The sequence below is a fragment of the Octopus sinensis genome, unplaced genomic scaffold (genome assembly GCF_006345805.1).
Source record: "Octopus sinensis unplaced genomic scaffold, ASM634580v1 Contig13666, whole genome shotgun sequence".
In the NCBI taxonomy this organism is placed as follows: domain Eukaryota; kingdom Metazoa; phylum Mollusca; class Cephalopoda; order Octopoda; family Octopodidae; genus Octopus; species Octopus sinensis.
The window spans coordinates 1-21,204 of NW_021833025.1; the positions used below are offsets into that span (position 1 = coordinate 1).

The 21,204-nt window shown below is 37.7% G+C and overlaps 3 protein-coding genes across 3 annotated transcripts; all 3 read left to right on the forward strand.

Annotated features, from left to right (window-relative positions):
• The first annotated feature begins 6,084 nt into the window (after positions 1-6,084).
• On the forward strand, positions 6,085-6,516 carry LOC118761446. The gene is made up of 3 exons (XM_036499332.1): positions 6,085-6,113; positions 6,149-6,215; positions 6,246-6,516. The coding sequence occupies exons 1-3, from the start codon at positions 6,101-6,103 to the stop codon at positions 6,514-6,516; spliced, it is 351 nt and encodes a 116-aa protein (XP_036355225.1). The 5' UTR covers positions 6,085-6,100.
• Positions 6,517-16,960: 10,444 nt separating this feature from the next.
• LOC115229754 (SCAN domain-containing protein 3-like) lies at positions 16,961-17,344 on the forward strand. The gene has a single exon (XM_029800054.1). The coding sequence runs from the start codon at positions 16,961-16,963 to the stop codon at positions 17,342-17,344; it is 384 nt and encodes a 127-aa protein (XP_029655914.1).
• A 1,432-nt stretch (positions 17,345-18,776) lies between these two features.
• Positions 18,777-21,053, forward strand: LOC115229755. Its single transcript, XM_029800055.1, has 2 exons — positions 18,777-20,654; positions 20,946-21,053. The coding sequence occupies exons 1-2, from the start codon at positions 18,777-18,779 to the stop codon at positions 21,051-21,053; spliced, it is 1,986 nt and encodes a 661-aa protein (XP_029655915.1).
• Positions 21,054-21,204: the final 151 nt, after the last annotated feature.

Consider the following 21,204-nt stretch of genomic DNA (forward strand, 5'->3'; position numbering starts at 1 on the left):
TAAATACTCTAATGTTTGTACTAAATTTTATAGTTTAGTTTTCATTTATTTTTAAATAATTTTGACATTCTTTAGATAAAGTACATTATTGAATAAAAAAACTTTTGTTTTTATTGATACAATTGATTTTAATCACTTAATTATATAAGTACTTCTTTTGAAACCGAAAAAAACTAGCAGTTGATTTATTGAATTCGTCAATGTCATAAATTGATGGTTACAAAACCCAGATTATTGTTTTTATCAAACTTTAGATCTTGGATCGAATTTCTAAATCTCAATAATAAAACAACATGGTGTGTGCGCATTAAATTCAAACTAGCAAAATACAGATGAATTGTCTAAATCCTTTCCCCTTACTTCTTGCCCAAAAAAATTATTAACAGAAAATCGATTTGCTACAATTTTTACAATCTATAGAATCATAACTCAAAATTTTCTTCGAGTTGTCGGGATCAACTAATTAATTTACTTAATTAACTATTGGTGATTTTGAGTTAAATAAAAAAACGACCTATCAAAAATTTGTAGGGAAACGTAATAGAAGCGACGATATTAACAGGTAAGTATAAGGTGAGGCTGTTTATACCCCATGAATTCATATTATTTCTCATGAATTAGCGTTTGTATTAAAAGGCTGAAATTTCAGTTAAAGATGAGTTTTGCGATGACAATAAACATGGCCCAGGGACAGTCATTAAAGGTAGTTGGCTTATTTTTAGAGAGCGAGTGCTTTTCACATTAACACCTGTATGTTAGATTCTCAAGGTTGGGCAAAAAAACTTGTTCATATATGCCAAGGAAACACGGACGACAAACATCGTTTATCAAAAGGCGTTAGAATAGGGTTAATTTAAACCAGGTTGTTGTATATACATTATCTATATATACTTATATAGATTGATGAAACAGGCCCACCAAAGAGCTAAATCACGCAGAGCGAAGAGATTGGCGAGCTAGTTGAAAATAAATTTGAAATGCTTTGAACATATAATCATAACTGCATTTATTTATTTTTATTTATTGACCAAAAAACCAGGGTAGCCAGTTTATTATAATCCCCGTGATCCCCGATTAAAGCGAGAGAGATCCTTCTGAAAGGTTCGATCCTGCCCACATGATCGGACTAAGACGACGATGTCCCAGGGTCAGAGTTCTAGAAGTCTTTTTTTCGGTAGGCATTAAGTGTCTCCTGAGCGTTTCTTGCTAGAAATAGTCAAGTACGCTAGAAGAGCGGCATTATTGTAATTGTAGTTCAGCAAATTCAAAAAAGGCATCGGCTTCAGATCATCCATAAACATTAATTGTTTGTTGAAAAAGTCATTCTGAATTACATTGCCAAGTTCGGATATTTTGAATTCAATATTTACTCGAAGGTTATATTACAAGAATATTTTTCATTTTATTATTATTTACTCGGACTATCTAAATATGCCAGCTTGATTTTTCGATGGATCTGAAAATGTATCGACATTCTGGCATCCGTGAAGACAAGACAGTTTGCGTATTGAAACGCGATTTATAAAAAAATTATGAAGAAAATTTATACGATTAGAAATCTAGCAATCACATAGGTAAACTCAGTTAAAAGATCAAAAATCCTAAGAATCATACAGAAAAAATATATCTGCTGCAACTAATGTACATTTTATCTCTCGAAAGTACAGACAGCATTAGAAATACTAAGAATTGACATTCAAGAAACTAAATGAGATCCAATTGTAAATCTGTTTAAAGAAAACTGAAAAGAAACCATTACATTCAATTCTATCAGTGTCTGGAAAATACTGACGTGAATTGGGTCAAATTCAGGGTAACCAATAAACACAAATAACTCATCTTTAAACAAAAATCTTCTGTTTACTATCGAGATCGCAACCTGTTTTCGAATATAAGGAAATAATTCAATTATTGTAACTGAACAAAAAAGAGAGTTTACCACCACAGCTACAAGATGTAGCAGAATGTTTAATATTCTTATCTCAGAAGACATAAAGAAATTGTTAAATGCTTACATTTGCATTTGTATAGGAAGTATGAAATTAGGAAGAACAAAAAGCCCAAAAATCAACTTAGTTCAATCTGTTCTAGAGAATGAGCTTGTCGAAATAAAGGTCAGTACAGCAATCAGAATGTTGTGAAAATACATAAACATGACCTGTAGAAAGTGAATCAAATATTACTTGTGGTGGAAGGTAAGAATAATCCCATTCGTATCTAAATAAGACTAATTCCTCAAATTACTAAAAAAGCTATCTAGGCTTCTTTAGAATTGAAAAGGCAACCAAAGGCATTTATCAGCCAGCGTGCTTCAGAAAAATTGGAGAGCTGAAGTGTAGGAAAAACATTGACTTTTTAATGCGTTCTTATGAAGAGAAAGCTAACATAAATCCAACTCTTGATTGCTCTAGGAGGGAGAATGCCGTACACAAAATAGACTTAAACTAATTAATTAATTTAATAGACAAAGATGCCAAAAACTGCTGAACCATATTTACAAAGATTATCAAATAATAGGTTTATTTGACTTAAGATTCATTCTATTAGTAAATAAGTATTTCTTGTTGGAACATTTTTATAAAAACTAAAATTTTAATATCACTTTCTTGTGGTCGATATATTATAAATTGGTATGAAATTTCTACAGCTATATATTTTTGATAGAATTTTTACCGAAGTGGCATCTTCTAGTAAAATAGTTCAGTAAATATGGTCCAGCAGTTTGACACCACTTTTAATACCAATTGCTACCTCGGTACTAATTTTAGAGTGGTCAATAAGAGTTCTCTACTGAAGAGGAACAGTTAACTGTCAAAGAAGAACGTGAGGAACGTCTAATATCGACTATCACGCTGAAGCCCACATATGCCCCGTTCTTCAATCCTCCAAAGAAATTTTCAAGTCTTTAGATAAATGACTCCCTCCTTACTGTACAGTCAAAACCGATCTGAATAAAATTTATTTTTTTGATTAATATGATTTATTTATTTAGAATAACACAGGAAAACTAACACATGCAAAATAAGGTTTTTCTGCTACCCCTCCAAAGTTAGCCAACTAGGGATAGGATGACAAAATTTTGTGTTTTGTAATTGTATAATATCATTTTCAGCATATACTACTGTATTTTTCACAGCATTGGTTCTACGACAAAAGAATTAGGAAAAGAATTTTGGAATACGACTGTTGAGTAGTTCAGAGAAGTATTTTTTAATAAATCAACACGACATGTCAAAAATAGCATCTAAATATGCCGCGAATTAAGTTGGCGACCAAGATGACCTACATAGTTCGACACTATTACTGGGACCATCTTTGCACTATAAAATTTACGGTAAAGAGCTAATAGTGTTGTTGATGCACATGCTGTAATGAATTTTTTCCGAGTATGGAAGAACATTGGATTTGTTGCCAAAGGAATTTCATGAAAAGATTCTGATTTCTTGTTTTTTGAACTCGAATTTTCATTATTCACAGCACCTTTTGCTTCGATGCTAACAATGCAGATAGAAATTTACAAATGGAATTGTTGCGATCTAATCGGATTCTATACTAAAGATATTTGGAAGTGGAATACCTGCTTTCTCTACGGATCTTCTTGGAAAGCATAAAAACTTTTGAAATTTTGCTACTAAACTAATTGCCTATGTCTGGTCAATAGGTATGCACTATTGTCGCAAAATTTTTCCGCTTTGACTCTGATCATTTTCGTAGCACTTTTGATGTAGACTACTTCTGGTTTGTTGAACTCTCAGACCTGAATCACACCTGGGGCTTTTCTACTCAAGAACTATCTCTTTATTCCGAAATTTTGCATGTTACGAAAATAAATTACCGATTGAAAAAAAATAAAAAAAATAAAAAAGTCAACAATTGAAGACGCTAATTTTAAACTGCAATCAACTGGTCAAATATATTATTATTCACTGTTTAAAATTTAAATATAATCCCTTTGCTACCCGTTATTTTAAAATTCATTAATTTTAGAATATAAATCACCAATACCTTAGAGATCTAAAGTGCTGATTTACAAATTATTATTATTTAATCCCGGGAACACAGGAAAGAGTAATAGTAATCGTCTATTAAGTGATCCCGGTGTCAGTGCGTCTCCTTTTATCTCTTCCTTGTCTCGAATTCTTAATCAACGTCTAAAAGGTGGATGGTTTTTTCTCAAATTTCCTACCATACTTCTCATAGGCAAGATACTCCTCTTCAAGGGGACCTCCGGTAGATCTTGTCATCGTTAAGAAGATGTGATGTTTTTCTGTAAGATAGACCATTAATTTTTTGACGTTGAGTGTATTTCTCAATTCCGAATTCGGCGTCATTTTATCACTTGAGATCAATTCAAGTATTTCCTGATGGTCTAGTGGGGCATGTTTAGGAGGGTAGCGTATGGAAGAATTTATCGTATTATGGAGTGAAATTTTTGCGGATACAAATCCTTCCGTTATTTGTCGCACAATTTTTTAAATAATAATTTAAAGAAACGATATTTAATTTTCTTGTATATACAAAAAAATTGTATAATTTGTTCTTGAAGAGTGGTCTTGTGTTTCGCTGTGTTTGTTTACAAAAAATAATTTTTTTAAAGTTACGGACAACTCACTTAATTTCATGAAAGGATTCCATTCGGTGTAATCGAAAATTCTTTTGAATATTTGTTACAAATATTTTTAGCTTTTTAAAATCGGAAGGCTTATTTTTAGGCATATGTCTTAATAATAAAATGATATAGTGTGTGTCTGTGTGTGCGACCAACTTCAAATTAGCAAAATACAGCTAAATTTTCAAAATCCTTTCCCCTTATAATTCGCCAATAATGGAAAACAAGCCCAAAATGATGAGGTTCTTCAAAAATCTTCTACTTAAAAAACCAACATATCAATGAGCTATTAAAAAAATACAAGTCGAGTTATTATTCATTTTCTAATATTTTCAAACCACGGGAAGATGAATATATGAAAAGTATGTCTCTGTTATTAGTGACTTACTCGATGAATTCGAAACACGTTTTAATAAATTTAAAGAAGCTCCGCCAATTATAAAAATATTTTTTGTCAGTTATGGAAACAGATGCTGCAACCACTTCATTGCTAATTGAAATGCAGGCAGTCACAACTTACCGCGCTATTAAAGTCAAATAAATTATTGGATTTGTGGAGTCGAATTCTACAATGGAAACATTTGAACTTGGTCGATAATGCTTAAAAATGCATCAGTCTTCAGATCAACGTATGCATGTGAAGCTCTTTTCAATAAATTTACGCGAATAAAGAGTAAGTATCGAAATCGATTTATTGATGAACACTTAATCCAACACTATTTTTTTACTTTTTTTTTATTCCGAAAAAAAACTTAATTCAACTTTGAGTAAATTGTCTTCGAACTTTAAATCTCGTATCGATAAAATTGTAAATGTCAAGCAAAATCAAGTCTACATTGATTCTCTTATTACATAATAAGGCCTTGTTTCTTAATCAAATAAAATATTTTTTGTGCGACAAGTAAAGATACTCTTAATTGTCGATTTGGCACTTGAACTGAAAAGGTTGAGAACCCCTCATCGTAAAATTTAAAATATATGATTCAAAAAATCGATTTTACATAAACGTCTTATTTGAAATTATACAAAAATTTATTGTGAATAAAATCTGTTGTGAGAAATTTCAAAGTAGCCAATGGCTAGTTTTTATTGCTTTCAACCAAAAGTTTCTTCAGAATATTTTTCCAAGAAAATTTTGTCTACCAAAAATTTTAAAACGTATGAAAAGTCTAGTATGACTTTCTAAGTTCAATCTTCTATTTTTAAACAGACAGCAGGACATTATCAAAATTATAAATCAGGTCCTCATGAGATTTAGTCCCATTTTACCTCAATTATGTTCCAATGCCCTCCTCATCGAAATTTAGATTCAAATCCAATTTGACAGTCTTGCGTCACTACAAATATTTCAGACATATTGGATCTCTGTGAACAATATAGTAAAGAAGTATCTGGTTTGTCTCATTATATTATTTTTTTATTATAATTTTATCTGAATGTAATTTTAAATACATTTTGTTACAAGCGAGGCGAGGCTTGTACGATTCTCCAATGTTTATACAAGGTGCTAAAATGAGTTGATTTTACATTAAATTAAAGACGATATTGATACATTGAGCCCCAATCAGCTCACCCTGCTAAATGTCGCTTTCGATGGTATTGTAAGGTGATTTAAATTAAAACTATATTTTTGTAGAGTAGAATGGAAAGAACTTAGAACCATTTTAGAGCAGAGATTATCAGAAATTGCTCCGAATATTAATAAAATCAAAAATGAAGACGATGACGTATTCCAAATAGAGGAGATAACGTCTCTCATTCAAGAACTCTCAGAGTACCCTACTAAGCATACCCTGCAGAGCTCCATTCACGATACAACGGATATGCGAGATTCTCCTAAACCCCTTCGTGGTAGGAGAGGGAAAGTTCATGCTTCAAAGACTCAAGCAGGCTCTCCAATCTGTTGAATTTGAATGATAAATTGTAGCTCATGTTGGTGGACTGTTTGAACTCCTCTGACTTGGCAGATTTTGAAGAAAAGGCGAGCGAGGGAAAGTTGTCGGAAAAACTGTATTCATTGTGTCATGATATCCCTGGGATAGAAGAGTTTAAGATGGCCAAACAGGTTAGATCTGAGTATTATATTTGTAGGTAATCTACTATGGACGGGAACAGTCCCCTTCTAGTGATGCGCCCGTTGTTGACACAAGTCTGTTCTCTACTCAATTAGTTTATGTACCAGAGGAAGGGGGTTTTTTTTAATTTGGTGCATCTTTAGTTGTAGACGGTGGGGATAAGGAAATTGATGATTCTGCTTAATTAGCTTTCTTAAATGTATTTATTAGTTCAAAGTGTTTGAATTTTTTTTGTTCAAATCCAGTTAAATTTCATGAGATTAGTCACCATTAAGTAAAGTTAGATTCATTTTGATTATTTTCAACACAAGGTTGTGTAATGACAAATTTTCTCTAGCTTAAGATCCAAGTTATTTTTTGTGATAACACGGACTGCACTAGTTACTAAATAGCAAAGTCGTTACTTGTGATAATTTGGTGAAAATATGTCCATTGATTCAGTTTTTTCCTGATATTTAGTCAACGAAAGTAATGGACTGCACCTTCTTGGAGGTCTACAGAACCAGAAAAAATGAATAAAAAGGGGAAGGAGCTGTATGGGGTGTCGCTCCTTGTTCACTCCGAAGGCTTAGTACAAAGTTAGCTAATTAAGTCTTTAATTTTTTGATAAAAATGTATAATGACGAATTTATACCTATGCGGTGTCAATCCGGACTTATGTCAGACGTCCTGATACGACTACAATCTTTTTCGTTATGGCTGTGAACAGGCACTTTCGTACAAATTTTTTCCAACTTTTCTCCTGTGACTCCGGAATATACTTTTTTAATTTCACAGCCTGCAGAAATTCTCTCTAGTCCTATTTCGTTGAGAGCATGAGTCATCTATTAGACAGACACCTCTTATTTCCTAAATTGCACGTTTATTTCTACCACGAAGAGAATTCCTTGAAATTCGTTTTTCATTTCCTTTTTAGAAACCATATATTTCTTTTTTCCACTTACAAGTGGCAATCTTTCTCAACTTTTTGATCTTATTTTGTTCATTTTATAATTTTCTGAAATGAATTTTTTTACAGAGGTACAGAAATTGGCTGCAGAAGTAAGGAGTAAAAAGATTTGAATGTCTAAGCAAATTTTTGAACAAATGATAAATGAAGTGTTTAGAAATATTCATTTTTTCGAGAGGTCCCATTATTCAAGCGTTTGGTATCAGTAAGTCTGGATATTGGTATCCGTCAGTATGGTCGTATCTACACATATTTCTACCATGACGATTAAAATGATTAATTGAAGCAAATGCCTTTGTTAGCTCAAATTTTCGGCAAAAGTCCATTTAGATATATTTCACTCACCGACTTGTTAGCAATTTTCATTGGATACTCAGATACTAACCTCAATCAAAGAACAGATTTCGTGTATATTCTAATAATGTGTATCCCTTTTCTTTTTTGAGGCACTTTATCAATTCTTCCCCTATCCAAACACTTTTTTAGGTTGTAGCCTTATTTCGGAGTTTAAGAAATTTTACGTGCTCGTTGTCTCTGGTGTCTAAGTTGTATTTCACCACATTTCATTCAAAAAGTGTTCAATTTCTAAAAACATGGCCTTTTTCTTAAATTAACCGACTAAATATCTGTAAATTTATCAACTTTGATCGACTTTATGTTGTTTGAGAATTTGTAATTTTTGATTATAAAATCTGTCATTAATTTATTTATTAATAAAAGGACAAGAGAAAAATAGTCATTGGCAGATAGCCAGAGTATTGCCTCTGACTATGGCTATAGATATTCATTCGGTTAAATACCGGTGCTTACACGGGTCGCCGGTAACCCTTTCGATTAGTGAGCCAATCCGCTGGAGTAGGGTCCGAGTAGAAGGCCCCTGTATTCCTGACGTCTCAACAGCCAGGGGGACAAACACTCTGCCATTCCCAATTCCAGCGTATTTCTCACCCTTGTCATTAATTAAGAATACCTAATTGAATATAAATTTAATTAACGTTAATTCATTGTAATTTATTTCAAATAATTTTAATTAGACTATGTCTAAGAAGCTATTTTATATTAAACAATAAAATCTAATCTATGATATATTCCTTGTGCTACATCTCTTACAATGTTTAAAAAGTTCATTTCATACATATGGAAGGTTTCTAAACATCTTTTTATGTGCAGGAACAAAATTTATCAATAAAACTGGCCCAAATATGTTTGCAATTAGATCGCCTGAAAGATTCCTCTGTACAATATAATCAAAAATATAACAAATTACACTCTCTATTAACTATGAGCCTTCTTACCGTGGCGATCCCACTTACGACATTTTCATACGCTCTTATGAACGAAATGTATTTTAAAGTGTTTTCGTCTGTTGCTCTCATTCTCTTCCCTTCCTGGTAATCTTTCCTCTTTATCTTAGCTATTTTGTTTGTTTAAATTTTTTCAAGAAATACTATTCTTCTCTTATTACTCGAACTGACCGAAAACGTCAGGAATTAACCGATTTGAGAGAAGAAGTGGTTGTGGTCCATATTTAGTAGATAGTAGATTTCCTTGATAATGGAAAAAGAAACATATAAAAATGTGCACGATTTGCTTTCTAAATATGCCCCTGATAGACTAATTATGCATTTACGAACTGAAACTGATGACTGTGAACTAAAAAACGGCGAAATGATTGACGTCGGGACACAAACGAATCCTGTCCCACAAGAAATAATCGTGTCGAATTTAGAATCCCGCCAATTGATTAGATATGACACTGATACAGAGAAATATTCTGGTTTCACAAAAATTTTAAGATTTTAGAAATTTTACCTAGACCAGTAGTGTCGGCAAATACTGGTTTCCTCGGTCGATTATTAGATTATGCTCTTTGTGATGGTCCTCAGAACAGGCTGGCTCTAATCTGCAGGAACTGCCATTCTCATAATGGAATGGCTTTATCTGACGATTTTGGGACGTTAAGTTTTGCTATTATTTCCCTAATTTACAGTATATCAATGTTTTTGTTGCACGACTATGAATTGTCTGGGGAATGTAACAACCTTTATGGGGAATATCGACGATGCGTGCGACATTGATTGTGAAATAAAGCAAGAGAGTGATGGTGCAGTTACCGAGCTGAGTAGCCCAGAGAAGTGTGATACAAATGAGTTTACTCCTAAATCTGAATTCTGATAACTATTTATTTTATGTTTTTTATAATTACATAATTGGATTATCTGTTTTACCTGAGTAAACATTTTCTTGGATATTCATTATCTTTGATTTATAGCATAGTTTAATTATAGATGATGTTAGGTCTTTGAAATGACAGATATTATATAATTGTAAACGAACTTTGATATTTTCGAGTAAAATTATTAATAAAATCCTTGCTGATTTTTTAACACATTTCTCTGACCATTCTCCATGGACTTTTTATTAAATCTTCCGACTAAGAGCACATGCGATCGTCATGTGGTTCACCTTCTCGTGGAGACGATTGGATGCTGATTTCACATCAGCAACAAACAGAACCAATTTTTCCCCCTTGCCAACCAACCTGTCAACGGTTTGGTTGGTAGTGGCTACGGGACGAGCGCCAAGCTTACGTTCCCTGACTCTATTGTTGATTCGGTGTGGAGATGTGGAACAAAACCCTGGACCTGAGCCTATTAGAACACTAACCATCCTTCAATTGAACATCAACGGGATTTCCAAGAAATGCAATGACCCACGCTACTTTCTACACACGAACTCTATTGATATAGCTCTTATTCAAGAGACCAAACTTACTCCAAAATCCCAAACCCCCCGTTTTAAGGGATATTCCACCATTCGTCGTGACCGCCAGTCTGGAAAGCCTGGCGGTGGTCTCATTACTCTCATTCACGAGGCCATTCCCTTTGCAGACTCAACTGCCAACATTGAATCTCTCTTAACTAATGATCGATTTACCGAAATTTCATCTATTCAAATTAACATTAACAAGATATGTTACTCTGTTGTTAACACATATATCCCCCCGATTTCGTCATGTGCTCCCAATTATACACCGAACTTACTGCCTCTTTTTTCAATTGAAAACTGTATTCTATGTGGCGACTTCAACGCCCACCATCCTCTCTGGTTATCCACAAACAAAACTGACAAACGTGGCCAGCAAATCACAACGGATGCGGAAGAATTGATCACTCTAAACAACCCTCTTCTACACACCCGCTGTGCAATGCGACCTGGAGATTCAAACACTTCTCCTGACATTACCTTATGTTCCCCAAACATCGCCCTCGACGCCAAATGGACAGTTCTGTACGACCTACCAACGGACCACAATCCTATTCTAATCAAAATAAACCATCACCCTGTAAAGAAGAGAATTACGAAGACCTACATTAACTACAAACGTGGGAAATGGGACTCGTTCAGGAGTGAAACTGAACGTATATTCAGTAATTTTTCTTGCTCCTCCATTCAATCATTTGACGCTGCCGTTGCTTTCTTTACTAGTACACTTCTTTCTGCGGACAAAAAATTTATTCCCCGCGGCTTCATCCGAAATCACGGCCTCCACTTCCCCCCACCTATCATTGAACTATTCAAAAAACGAAGGAGGATCAAATCGACGACTTCTATCAATGGAAATGGAGAATCTCTAGCAGAAATCAACAAACAAATTGACGAATTAATCAAGAAACATAAAACTGACGAATGGAATGATTTTATCACTTCAATAACCCCAAATACTGGATCCCGTGCTTTCTGGAGAACCCTCAAGAAAATTCACACGAGGCAAACATGTCCCCTCTCACATGCCACCGGTATCTCGACCAAAAATCTGTCCTATCTTTCCAGGATCAAGCCAACATCTTAATTCGCCATTATGCAAAAATCAGTCACCTTCCTACCCCAAAGGATCTCCGTTTCGTAAGAAAATCACATTATAAGTCAAATGACAATTCTACTGACTATATTAACATCCCAGAATCATTTACCAGGCAACTTGTTGTTAACTCGCGGAATTCTAACGCCAGAGGTCCTGATGGCCTTGCCATCCACCACCTAAAAAATCTGGGTCCTAATGGCTTTCTGGCTCTGACCAATTTAATCGAATACTCGATCAACCATGGTCTGGTTCCTATGCTTTGGAAGAAATCTACCATCATCCCTATCCCAAAGCCAAATCGTGATACCTCTGACCCCTCCTCTTTTCGACCTATCTCTTTGATCTCAGTGGTTTCAAAAATAACAGAGCGAGTTGTATTGAGCATCATAAAACCTTTCCTCCCATTTGCTGAATCTCAACATGGCTTTCGTTCTTTGCATTCCACTTCCACCCATCTTTCAAAACTGACACAATTCATTGCGGATGGGTTTAACAATCATAAGCCACCTCAAAGAACAATTATTGCATCCATCGACATTGAAAAGGCATTTGACAGAACGTCAAGACACGTTCTGTGTAGGAAAATAACCGATACGGAATTCCCCCACCAAATAAAGTCATGGCTACTCTCTTTTCTCTCTGGGCGTCTTGGTCGCACCACAATCATGTCTTCTTACTCACGCTACAAATACTTGCCTAACGGAGTTCCCCAAGGCTCGGTCCTTTCACCTGCCTTATTTAACTTACATCTGTCAAATATCCCGACGAACAATAATACTCTACTTCTCTCCTACGCTGATGACTTAATTTTTGCCTCCCGCCACCAAAACATAATCACCGCTTCTGGATTTCTGCAGGAACACATGAACACTCTTTCGTCCTGGCTGAAATGCAATCTTCTTCAACCTTCTCCTTCCAAATCATCTGTTACGCTATTCACAACTGACCGCCGTCAGTTCAACTTAGAGCCTAAACTATTCCTAGACAACACTCCACTCCCAGTTGAAAAATCCCCCAAAATCTTGGGTCTGATATTTGATTGCTGTTTGTCCTTCTCGAAACATGTTTCATATATCTGTGGAAAATCCCAGAAAAAACTCAATGTGCTCCGAGCTATTGCGGGGACTTCATTTGGGCAGGATAAGGAAAGTCTAACAACTGTATACAAGCAGTTTATTAGAACAACTATGAACTACGCCATCCCTGCTTGGGGTTCCTGCTTATCTAATACAAACCTTGAAAAACTTCAGAGAACTCAAAACTCAGCATTACGAATTATTACCGGCTGTCTAAAAACGACACCTACCGACCACCTACATTGGGAATCGAAAATCCTTCCAATCAGTGACCATTTTGAAATGCTCGGGCTGCAATTTCTTGACAAATGCCGAACCCTAAATCACCCTGGCTACTTCCTCTGGCACTCCACTAACAACAGGAGAATAGTTCCGACCCTCGCGGACAAAGTCCGCAAGCTTATACGATCCCCTCCGGACATTAACCAGAAGGGGATTCACGACCTGGTGGCTACGAGGGCAATCAGATGTCTTGGAATAAACAAGCTTCTGGGACGCCTTCCGCCGCCAATTAATAAGATCGAATCCTCCCTCTCAAGAGAAGCCCGAGTGAACTTGGCTCGTCTCCGCTGTGGCCACCATACTGGCCTACACGATTATCGCATAAAAATCGGTCTTGGTGAAATAACCCCTTCCTATTCCCTCAACGACCTTTTCTCCTGTCCAGGCCCGCCTTCTACTTCCTCGGAACACCGGATCACGATCGGGGATCTTTGGGAGCGTCCGACATTGGCCCTAACGTTCTTGTTAGCCACCGGCTTCCTTCAATTGAAGGGGCCGGGGGTAAATAAATAAATAAATAAATAAGAGCACATGCGTTTCTAATTCGTAACTTCAAGTTGTTTACTTCTTCTATCATGTAGAAAGCAGACAACTATTACTGGTAGCTCCCAGAGATGCCGTGTGGTAATGCCGAAAGGGGAAGATAGTGGGGATGGAAAAATGAAGATATGGCAGATATCATATTTAACTGAAACACAGTTTGGGGTTCCATTCAGACCATGTTTGAGAAATAAATTTTTATTTATTCAACCTTATTCCCTCCCTGAATTGAGAGGGAATACGCCACGAAATAAATCGACAAACCTCTTAGGGTCACACCATAAGTCAAAAATAAAGTTAATCTTGTATGATTTTCATAAGGCGGTGGGGTTTTTGAATTCTAGGTGTCTTACTGTGTATCATTCGTCAAGGCAGATTGGACAGGTCGGATCAAATTTTTGTCCAGCTTGTTTTGGTAGTTGACGAGTGAAGTATAATGCCTTGCAAGTTCAATCTGATCTTATGGAGAGATCCTTTTCAGCTGTGTTTATTTTTGCAGGGGGATTGTTGATGATAGTGTTTACTTAATGTTCGATGGTTTTTTATTAATGAATGAATTTAGGATACAAAAGTGAAGTCATGGGGTGTTTTTGATGTTCCCATCAGGGGTTGGTATTGTAGTGAGATTTCGACTTTGATGGTTTTTGGTCATACTTGCGGAGGCGAAAAATTGGGTCAAAATGGTCTGCTAGTTTGATTGTGTTGGTTTCCTGATGCATATGGTAAGTCGGAGTAGATTTCATACAATCCGTAATGATTCTGAGTGCTTGGTTTTGAATTTATTGTAATTTCTGAAAGAGTGTTTCCGACAAAGAGAACGCCCATTATATTGAAAGTATATATTGTTTGTATAGGAATGTAAGGTATTCTTTATTTTGTCTAAAGTCGGTTTCTGTGGGTGAACGGAAGGCATTCATTTTACATTTGCATTTATAAGTCAGGTTTTCAATGTGATGGAGAAATTATGGATCTGTGTTTGATGATGTGATCGTAATATCATCTGCTTATAAGAACAGAAATACATTTTTAGTGGTATAGAATGTCACTTAGGTAATTATTGAAAAATGTAGAGAATAGATGTCCGGCATACTACATTGGGGAGGATGCAAGTACAGTGGATTTTTTAAAGAAAATTTAAAATAATTTTCGTGATAGGATTAAAATGTCTCACATCAATACTTAATTCGAATTTGTTAGACATATTCTTGTTTAGTTCCCTAAAACGATATCTGAGGTTTCTGACCAAGACGTGTTGTGTTTGAGGTTGTCGCGAGTTTTTAATAATCATTCGATCTGAAAAATTTGCAAGAACCTTGTTTATCCAAAATGGAGTAATTAATATTTCGGATAAAACAAATAAAGTCAGTTATTTTTTCAAATCAAATTTTATTTTTTTTATATAATAATTAAATAAAAACTAATTAACAGTAACGTGGTTGTTTTTTGGCAATGTCTTCTGCTTCATTATTAAGATACTATCTTGAAGATGGGAAAAGAGTATATACACTTAATGTATAAATATTTGTTTTATTTTTAGGAAAGAAAGAAATCTGGTGATATGACATTATCTGCTCATCCAGCAAAATTTACAGAAACAGACAAATTTTCCAGACATCGAATGATTATTAAAAAACGTTTCGGATTGCTTCCTATCAATGATACAATCTTGTGACTTTCTTTTAAAGTTTTTGATTTTTTTTCAATAATATTTTTTGTATGGCTAAGTAGTGGTTATGTCTCTTATAGTAGGAAAAAACGGATCAGATAAATTTTGGGGCATACTATACCAATTTCAAGTCATTTGTCTATTTATATACAGTCAAATTAATTAAAAGCGAATTAATGTCGTGAACTTGAGGGTTAGTCCGACGACGAAGCACTGCGGATAGAGAGGCAGTTCCCGCGAAGAATTGCAACCGAGATGCGCTGGAAAAGCCAGCTCGTCTCCCTCCGGTCATTTGTATTCTGTGAGATTCTTCCTCCCACAACCCGTAACAGATTTTCTACCTTCTTTCCAACCACACCGGAGGTCTCAAAGGCTAGGGGGACAAACTCAACGACGTTCGGAAGCACAGCGTACTTCGTCAACTTCCTTTCTTCTGCCAGCGCACATGCGTAGCCTGGTGTACTGGCTGTTCCTGTGAGCACAGTATCTGAAAAGGAGTCGACGCAAGTTACATCCCAAACAAGAGACCTTCCTCCTCTAAAGGGAAATTAGTCATCCCGTCAGGACGCTTTCCGTCACTGCGGCAGAGCCCAATAGGTTCAAGGGTCGATGGGAATCCCGCAGAATCCAAAGCCCTTTTCACCACTTCATTGAGGAGGACGTGGCGGGGAAATCGGCCAGCACTCCTCCTACAGGACAATGCGTGTAAACCGTTCGAAGGAATCAAAAAACCACAGCGACAACGGTGAGGTTGGCAGATTTCAAGTCCAAGTCGAAGACACACTCCGATACGTATAGTTTCGTCTTCCATAAGCAGACCATTGGACGCCAACGGAAGTGCGTTTAGCCAGTCTCCTGAGTGAGGCTGACAGGCACAGTTCAAAGAAGCCAGTTCCAACTGGTCGACTCGCGTGCGAAAACTCTCCAACAGGTGTGTGCACCAGATGACATCCCAACTCTTCTGTATTGAAGGAATCTCCGGAAGGCCAAGTCCGAGCGATCTCCAGGCGAGAACAGCAACAGGGTATTCCGTAAGCTCATCAAGTTCGAGTGAGTTGATAAGAACAGAGCGAACGAAATTGCCGGAAGCAGACATCGACGAGAGATAACAAGGCAAAGCAAGATCTGCACAAGAACGAACCCCAAGGCCACCAAAGCGGAGTGGAAGTGCGGCACGTGTACGTCCCACGTCAGTGAACAAAGTGTTCAGTAGTAACTGTAATGATGATGTAACCGCGTCATCCAAATCCAAAGTTTCTTGACGTGAGCGAAAACAAGGAGACGTTCGGAGCAAAAAGATTAAACGGGGGTAAAAAAGAAAGTTTTTCAGCAAAAACAGCCCCAGATGGGAGCCAAACAGTCGTAATCGGTCGCAGAGAGGAGCAATCTTATCTCGTTGTGAAACGATAGCCTTCGCAATTCCCTTATCAGAAATCGGTGAACCCAGAATCACAAGATCCGCGAGAGCGGTTATACGAAGGCCGTCATTTTCTCCGAAAGGGCCATAAAAACCTCACTCTGTCGGGTTAGCGGCTCCGTAAGTCCGATTAGTTCACATTTTGCACCATTTAGAGCAGTGGTTCTCAAACTGGGGTACGCGTACCCCTAGGGGTACGCGAAATTCTGTAGGGGTGTACGCGAAAATTTTTTGAAAATCTATTTAATTTTCGTTTCAACATAAAAAAGTTATTAATTCTAATTATAATAAAAATCATAATTAAATTAAATAATTAATAATAAAATAAATCTCCACGCTACTAGTTTTTCTTATGAGTTTACCTGTTAACAAGATTCGAAAATACAACGATAGTTATCTCAACTATGGATTTATTTTGTGATTAAACGGTGTGCCACATCCGCAGTGTATTATTTGCCAAAAGATTCTTTGCCCTGAATCCATGAAACCTTCATTACTTTCTCGGCATCAAGTTTCTAATCATTTCGAAACTATCGGAAAACCAAATGACTTTTTTAAGAACAAAAAAGATAATATTCGGAAAATAGACGATTCTTTCAATTTTGACATTAATTTTTTACTATCAAAACTCTCTTACATGATTTCATATCGGATCGCAAAAGCCAAAAAACCACATACAATTGCCGAGAATCTTATTATACCGTGCATTAAGGACATGTTTGAATGTTTCCCTGGCAATAAATTGGAGCATATTGTTCGAAAAATTCCATGTTCAAATGATACCGTCAATAGAAGAATACGAGATCTATCCGAAAACATAAAAGAACAAGTTATTTTCTGGTTAATTATATTAGGTCATTACTGAAATAAAAAGTGCTGCCTTTAAAAAATTTTCAATTCAATTGGATGAATCAACAGATGTAGCAAATTGCTCTCAGTTACTCGTTTAAAAATCGATAAGGGGTACGCGAAAAATTATTTAGATGGCAAGGGGTACGCAAGGAAAAAAAGTTTGAGAACCACTGATTTAGAGAAAGGCCAATCTTCAAAAATTCAGATATTATCTTCGAGGCGTCGTCCATAATGACTTCTAAAGGCCCACCAAGAGTGACGTCATCCAAATACCAAAAATTGATAGGCGAAGAAATGCCACGTGCAACGTGATCAACACAGACAGCGAATAATAGAGGACCGAGGGGGTCGCCCTGTTGGATTCCACACTCAGAGTTGATAACTTTTCCGGAAAAAAGTAAGCTGCTCGGCAAGGAATAAGCCAAGGATACAATTGGGAGAAGATCAGGGCAACGTTCACCAACAGCCTCAAGCAAAAAAAAAAAAAAAAAATTTGTCTATTATGAACTTCAAATTTATAATTACAAAATTCAAATGACAATTGCAAAATTCAAATTTACACCTACGAACGTCAAATTTCAACCGCAAAAATCAAATTTTCAAGTACAAACTTCAAATTGTATAAATCAAATTTATGATAACTAACTTCTAATAAAAAAATTATTTATACAATAAAGAAACTGTTATATCTGTAAAAGATTTCCTCTTGTCGGTTGCCCGAGCTAAAAGAGTCCGCTCTATCCCAGTCAAAATTCCTAAGGCTGCTCGGATTCTCGCGGCCGACACATTATCTTCCGTTATTAACAATGCACTTACTTCCAACGACCCATCAAGTTGAAACCATCTTTTCTGTTTCGGAATCATGGCCTTAGGCCTCCCTAAAGAGGCTACCCCCAAGCAGCCCAAAGGCCATAACATTCATTCCATTTCTAATTCCTCCCGATTTAAAGCCAATATTTCCGCCTATATGTAATGCCCCTCGGATTTCTCCAGTTGGTTAGGTGTCCCCGCCAAGGCCCAACCTAAAAGCAAGAAACACCAGCCACGCGCCCCACAAAACGACGAGACAACCAACCGCGACTCCATACGCTTACGTGAACGTGTTAACGCCCAACTATTAGAAGGAAATGTTGCCGGTGCTGTCCGTGTCTTGGCATCCGATGCCAAGGCGCTCGAAATAACTCCCCAAGTTCTTGCAGAACTACAAACGAAGCACCCCAATCCTCCGGATGACCAACGGCCCTTTATCGCCCATTCTGACCTTCCAAACTCTCATGCCTCTAAAGAGGAAGTTCTCGATGCCATTAATTCTCTGGCGACAGGTAGTTGTGGCGGCATAGACGGTCTCCGCCCTGGGCACGTCAAAGATATGCTATCAAATCATACCTGTCAGGCCGGTCAGCGCCTTCTATCTTCTCTAACGGCTCTTACGAACAGAATCCTGAATGCCGAAATTCCTGAACACGCCCGCGACTTATTTTTCGCTGCCAATCTCACTGCACTCCGGAAAAAAAGAAGGCGGCATTCGCCCCATCGCAGTGGGCTGTTTCTATCGCCGGTTGGCCTCCAAAGTTGCTTGCAGGCAAGCCACAAAGTTATTGGGATCTGAATTACGCCCAATACAACTTGGAGTCGGTGTCAGTGGCGGCTGTGAAGCCGCAGTCCATGCAACAAGGCAGTTCATCTCTGCCTCGCAAAATCAACCGAATAATCCTCATCTTTTAATCAAACTGGACCTGATTAACGCTTTTAACAGCGTCCGTCGTGACGTAATCTTTGAATCCATCATCCGTCGTTCACCTTTTATTGCTCGTCTGGTCGCTTTGGCCTACGGTCGACCCAGCCTCCTTATCGCTGGCGACCACTCAATCTCTTCCTGCAACGGGGTCCAACAAGGCGATCCTCTGGGTCCTCTCCTTTTCGCCCTGGCAATCGATCCCGTTGCCAGAAGTGTATCCTCCGTTTTCAATGCTTGGTATCTGGACGATGCTACTATCGGAGGTACACTCGAATCCGTTCTCGACGATCTGAGAACTTTAATCCCGGCATTACACGCAATTGGCCTCGATATCAATCCCCGAAAATCTGAAATCTTTAACATCAGTTATGATACTCACCGTTTCTCTGTTCCCCATTGTTCTATCGAGTCATTACTTCCTAACATCCATGGCACTTCGCCCGGAAATCTCAAGATTCTGGGTTCCCCGATTTTTCACTCCGGTGTTGTTTCTACCTTATCAGAAAAAACATCAAACCTTGCGTCAATGTCCTGTAATCTTGGTATCATCGATTCCCATTCGGCCCTGTTCTTATTGAGGAACTGTTTCGCCATTCCTAAACTACTGTTTACCCTCAGAAGCGCACCATGCTTTGCCAATCCCGAGAGTCTTTCCAGATTCGACCATGCTCTTAGGACTTGCCTCGAATCAATATGTAATGCACCATTCGACGATCTTGGCTGGGAACAGGCAATACTCCCTATCAGTCATGGCGGCATCGGTGCGCGCTCAGCCACTGACCTTTCTTTGCCAGCATTCCTTTCCTCCACACATGCCACGAGCACCCTTGTCCAAGAGATTCTCCAACCCTTTTCCGAATCAGAGTCAGTCGCCGCAAAAAGCCGCTGGCTTGGGTTGTCTCTTGAGCTCCCTCAGAATCCGCACGCACAGGTCGAATGGGACAGGATCCTCTGCGACCAGAAGTTGAACAACCTCAAGCCTAAGCTTAACCAACATCGCTTGGCTTGTTTATTGGCTGCCTCGCAACCATATTCGGGGGCTTGGTTGACCGCCATCCCAATGGGTTCTATTGGAACCTTATTGGACGATGATTGCCTGAGGATCGGCATATCATTGCGCCTAGGACTGAACGTATGCCGGGAACACCGGTGTCGCTGTGGATCGACCGTTGACCCCTTTGGATTGCACCCGTTATCGTGCCAAAGAAGTTCCGGACGCTTCCCTCGACATACTGCTCTGAACGACATAGTCAAGCGGACTCTGGAAACTGCCGGATTGCCTTCACAGCTGGAACCGGTCGGGCTGGCTCGGGAGGATGGTAAACGTCCTGATGGTCTAACGACCTTCCCATTTGAGAATGGCAAGTCTCTCATCTGGGACGCTACTTGCACGGATACCTTCTCCGCCGGGAACATCTTGACGTCAGCTTCAGAGCCGGGCTCCGCAGCCAACCTGGCCGAAACGCTAAAAATCAAGAAATACAGTGCATTATCTCACCGCCATATCTTTGCCCCGATCGCAGTGGAGACATCGGGAGTCCTCGGCCCCAGAACTAAAAAATTCCTTATTAAACTAGGGGATTTGGCAAGCAGAAGAAGAAATGATCATCGGGAACGGACATGGCTTTTCCAACGCATATCAATAGCCATCATGCGTGGGAATTGCCATTCCATCTTATCCTCTGCTGTAATTAAATACTAAATAACAGATTCAAATATGATAATTTAATAATATTTAAGAAACTGTTATTTACTAGAAGTTAACAAAGCCATCTATTCGAAGTGGACCCCGCCAACATAATTGACGTTGCGTTGCCTCTCACGATAGCAACGGATTGTAATTGAAAATTTCAAATTTACAATTTTGAAATTCAAGTTTGCATTTTATCAAATGCCATTTGAAGTTCGTGCGTGTAAATTTGATTTTTGCGGTTGCGACTTGAAGTTTGTACTTGAAAATTTGATTTTTGCGGTTGACATTTGAGGTTTCAAATGAACAATCGAATAAACTTAATGAAATTTTTTAAAGATTGAGAAGATCTCGTCATGCTACTCGATGAGGCTCTGAATAAAACGAAATGAAAAAAAACTGTCAGGGTTCTGACTTATTGTGCTGAACATGTTTTATCATGAAA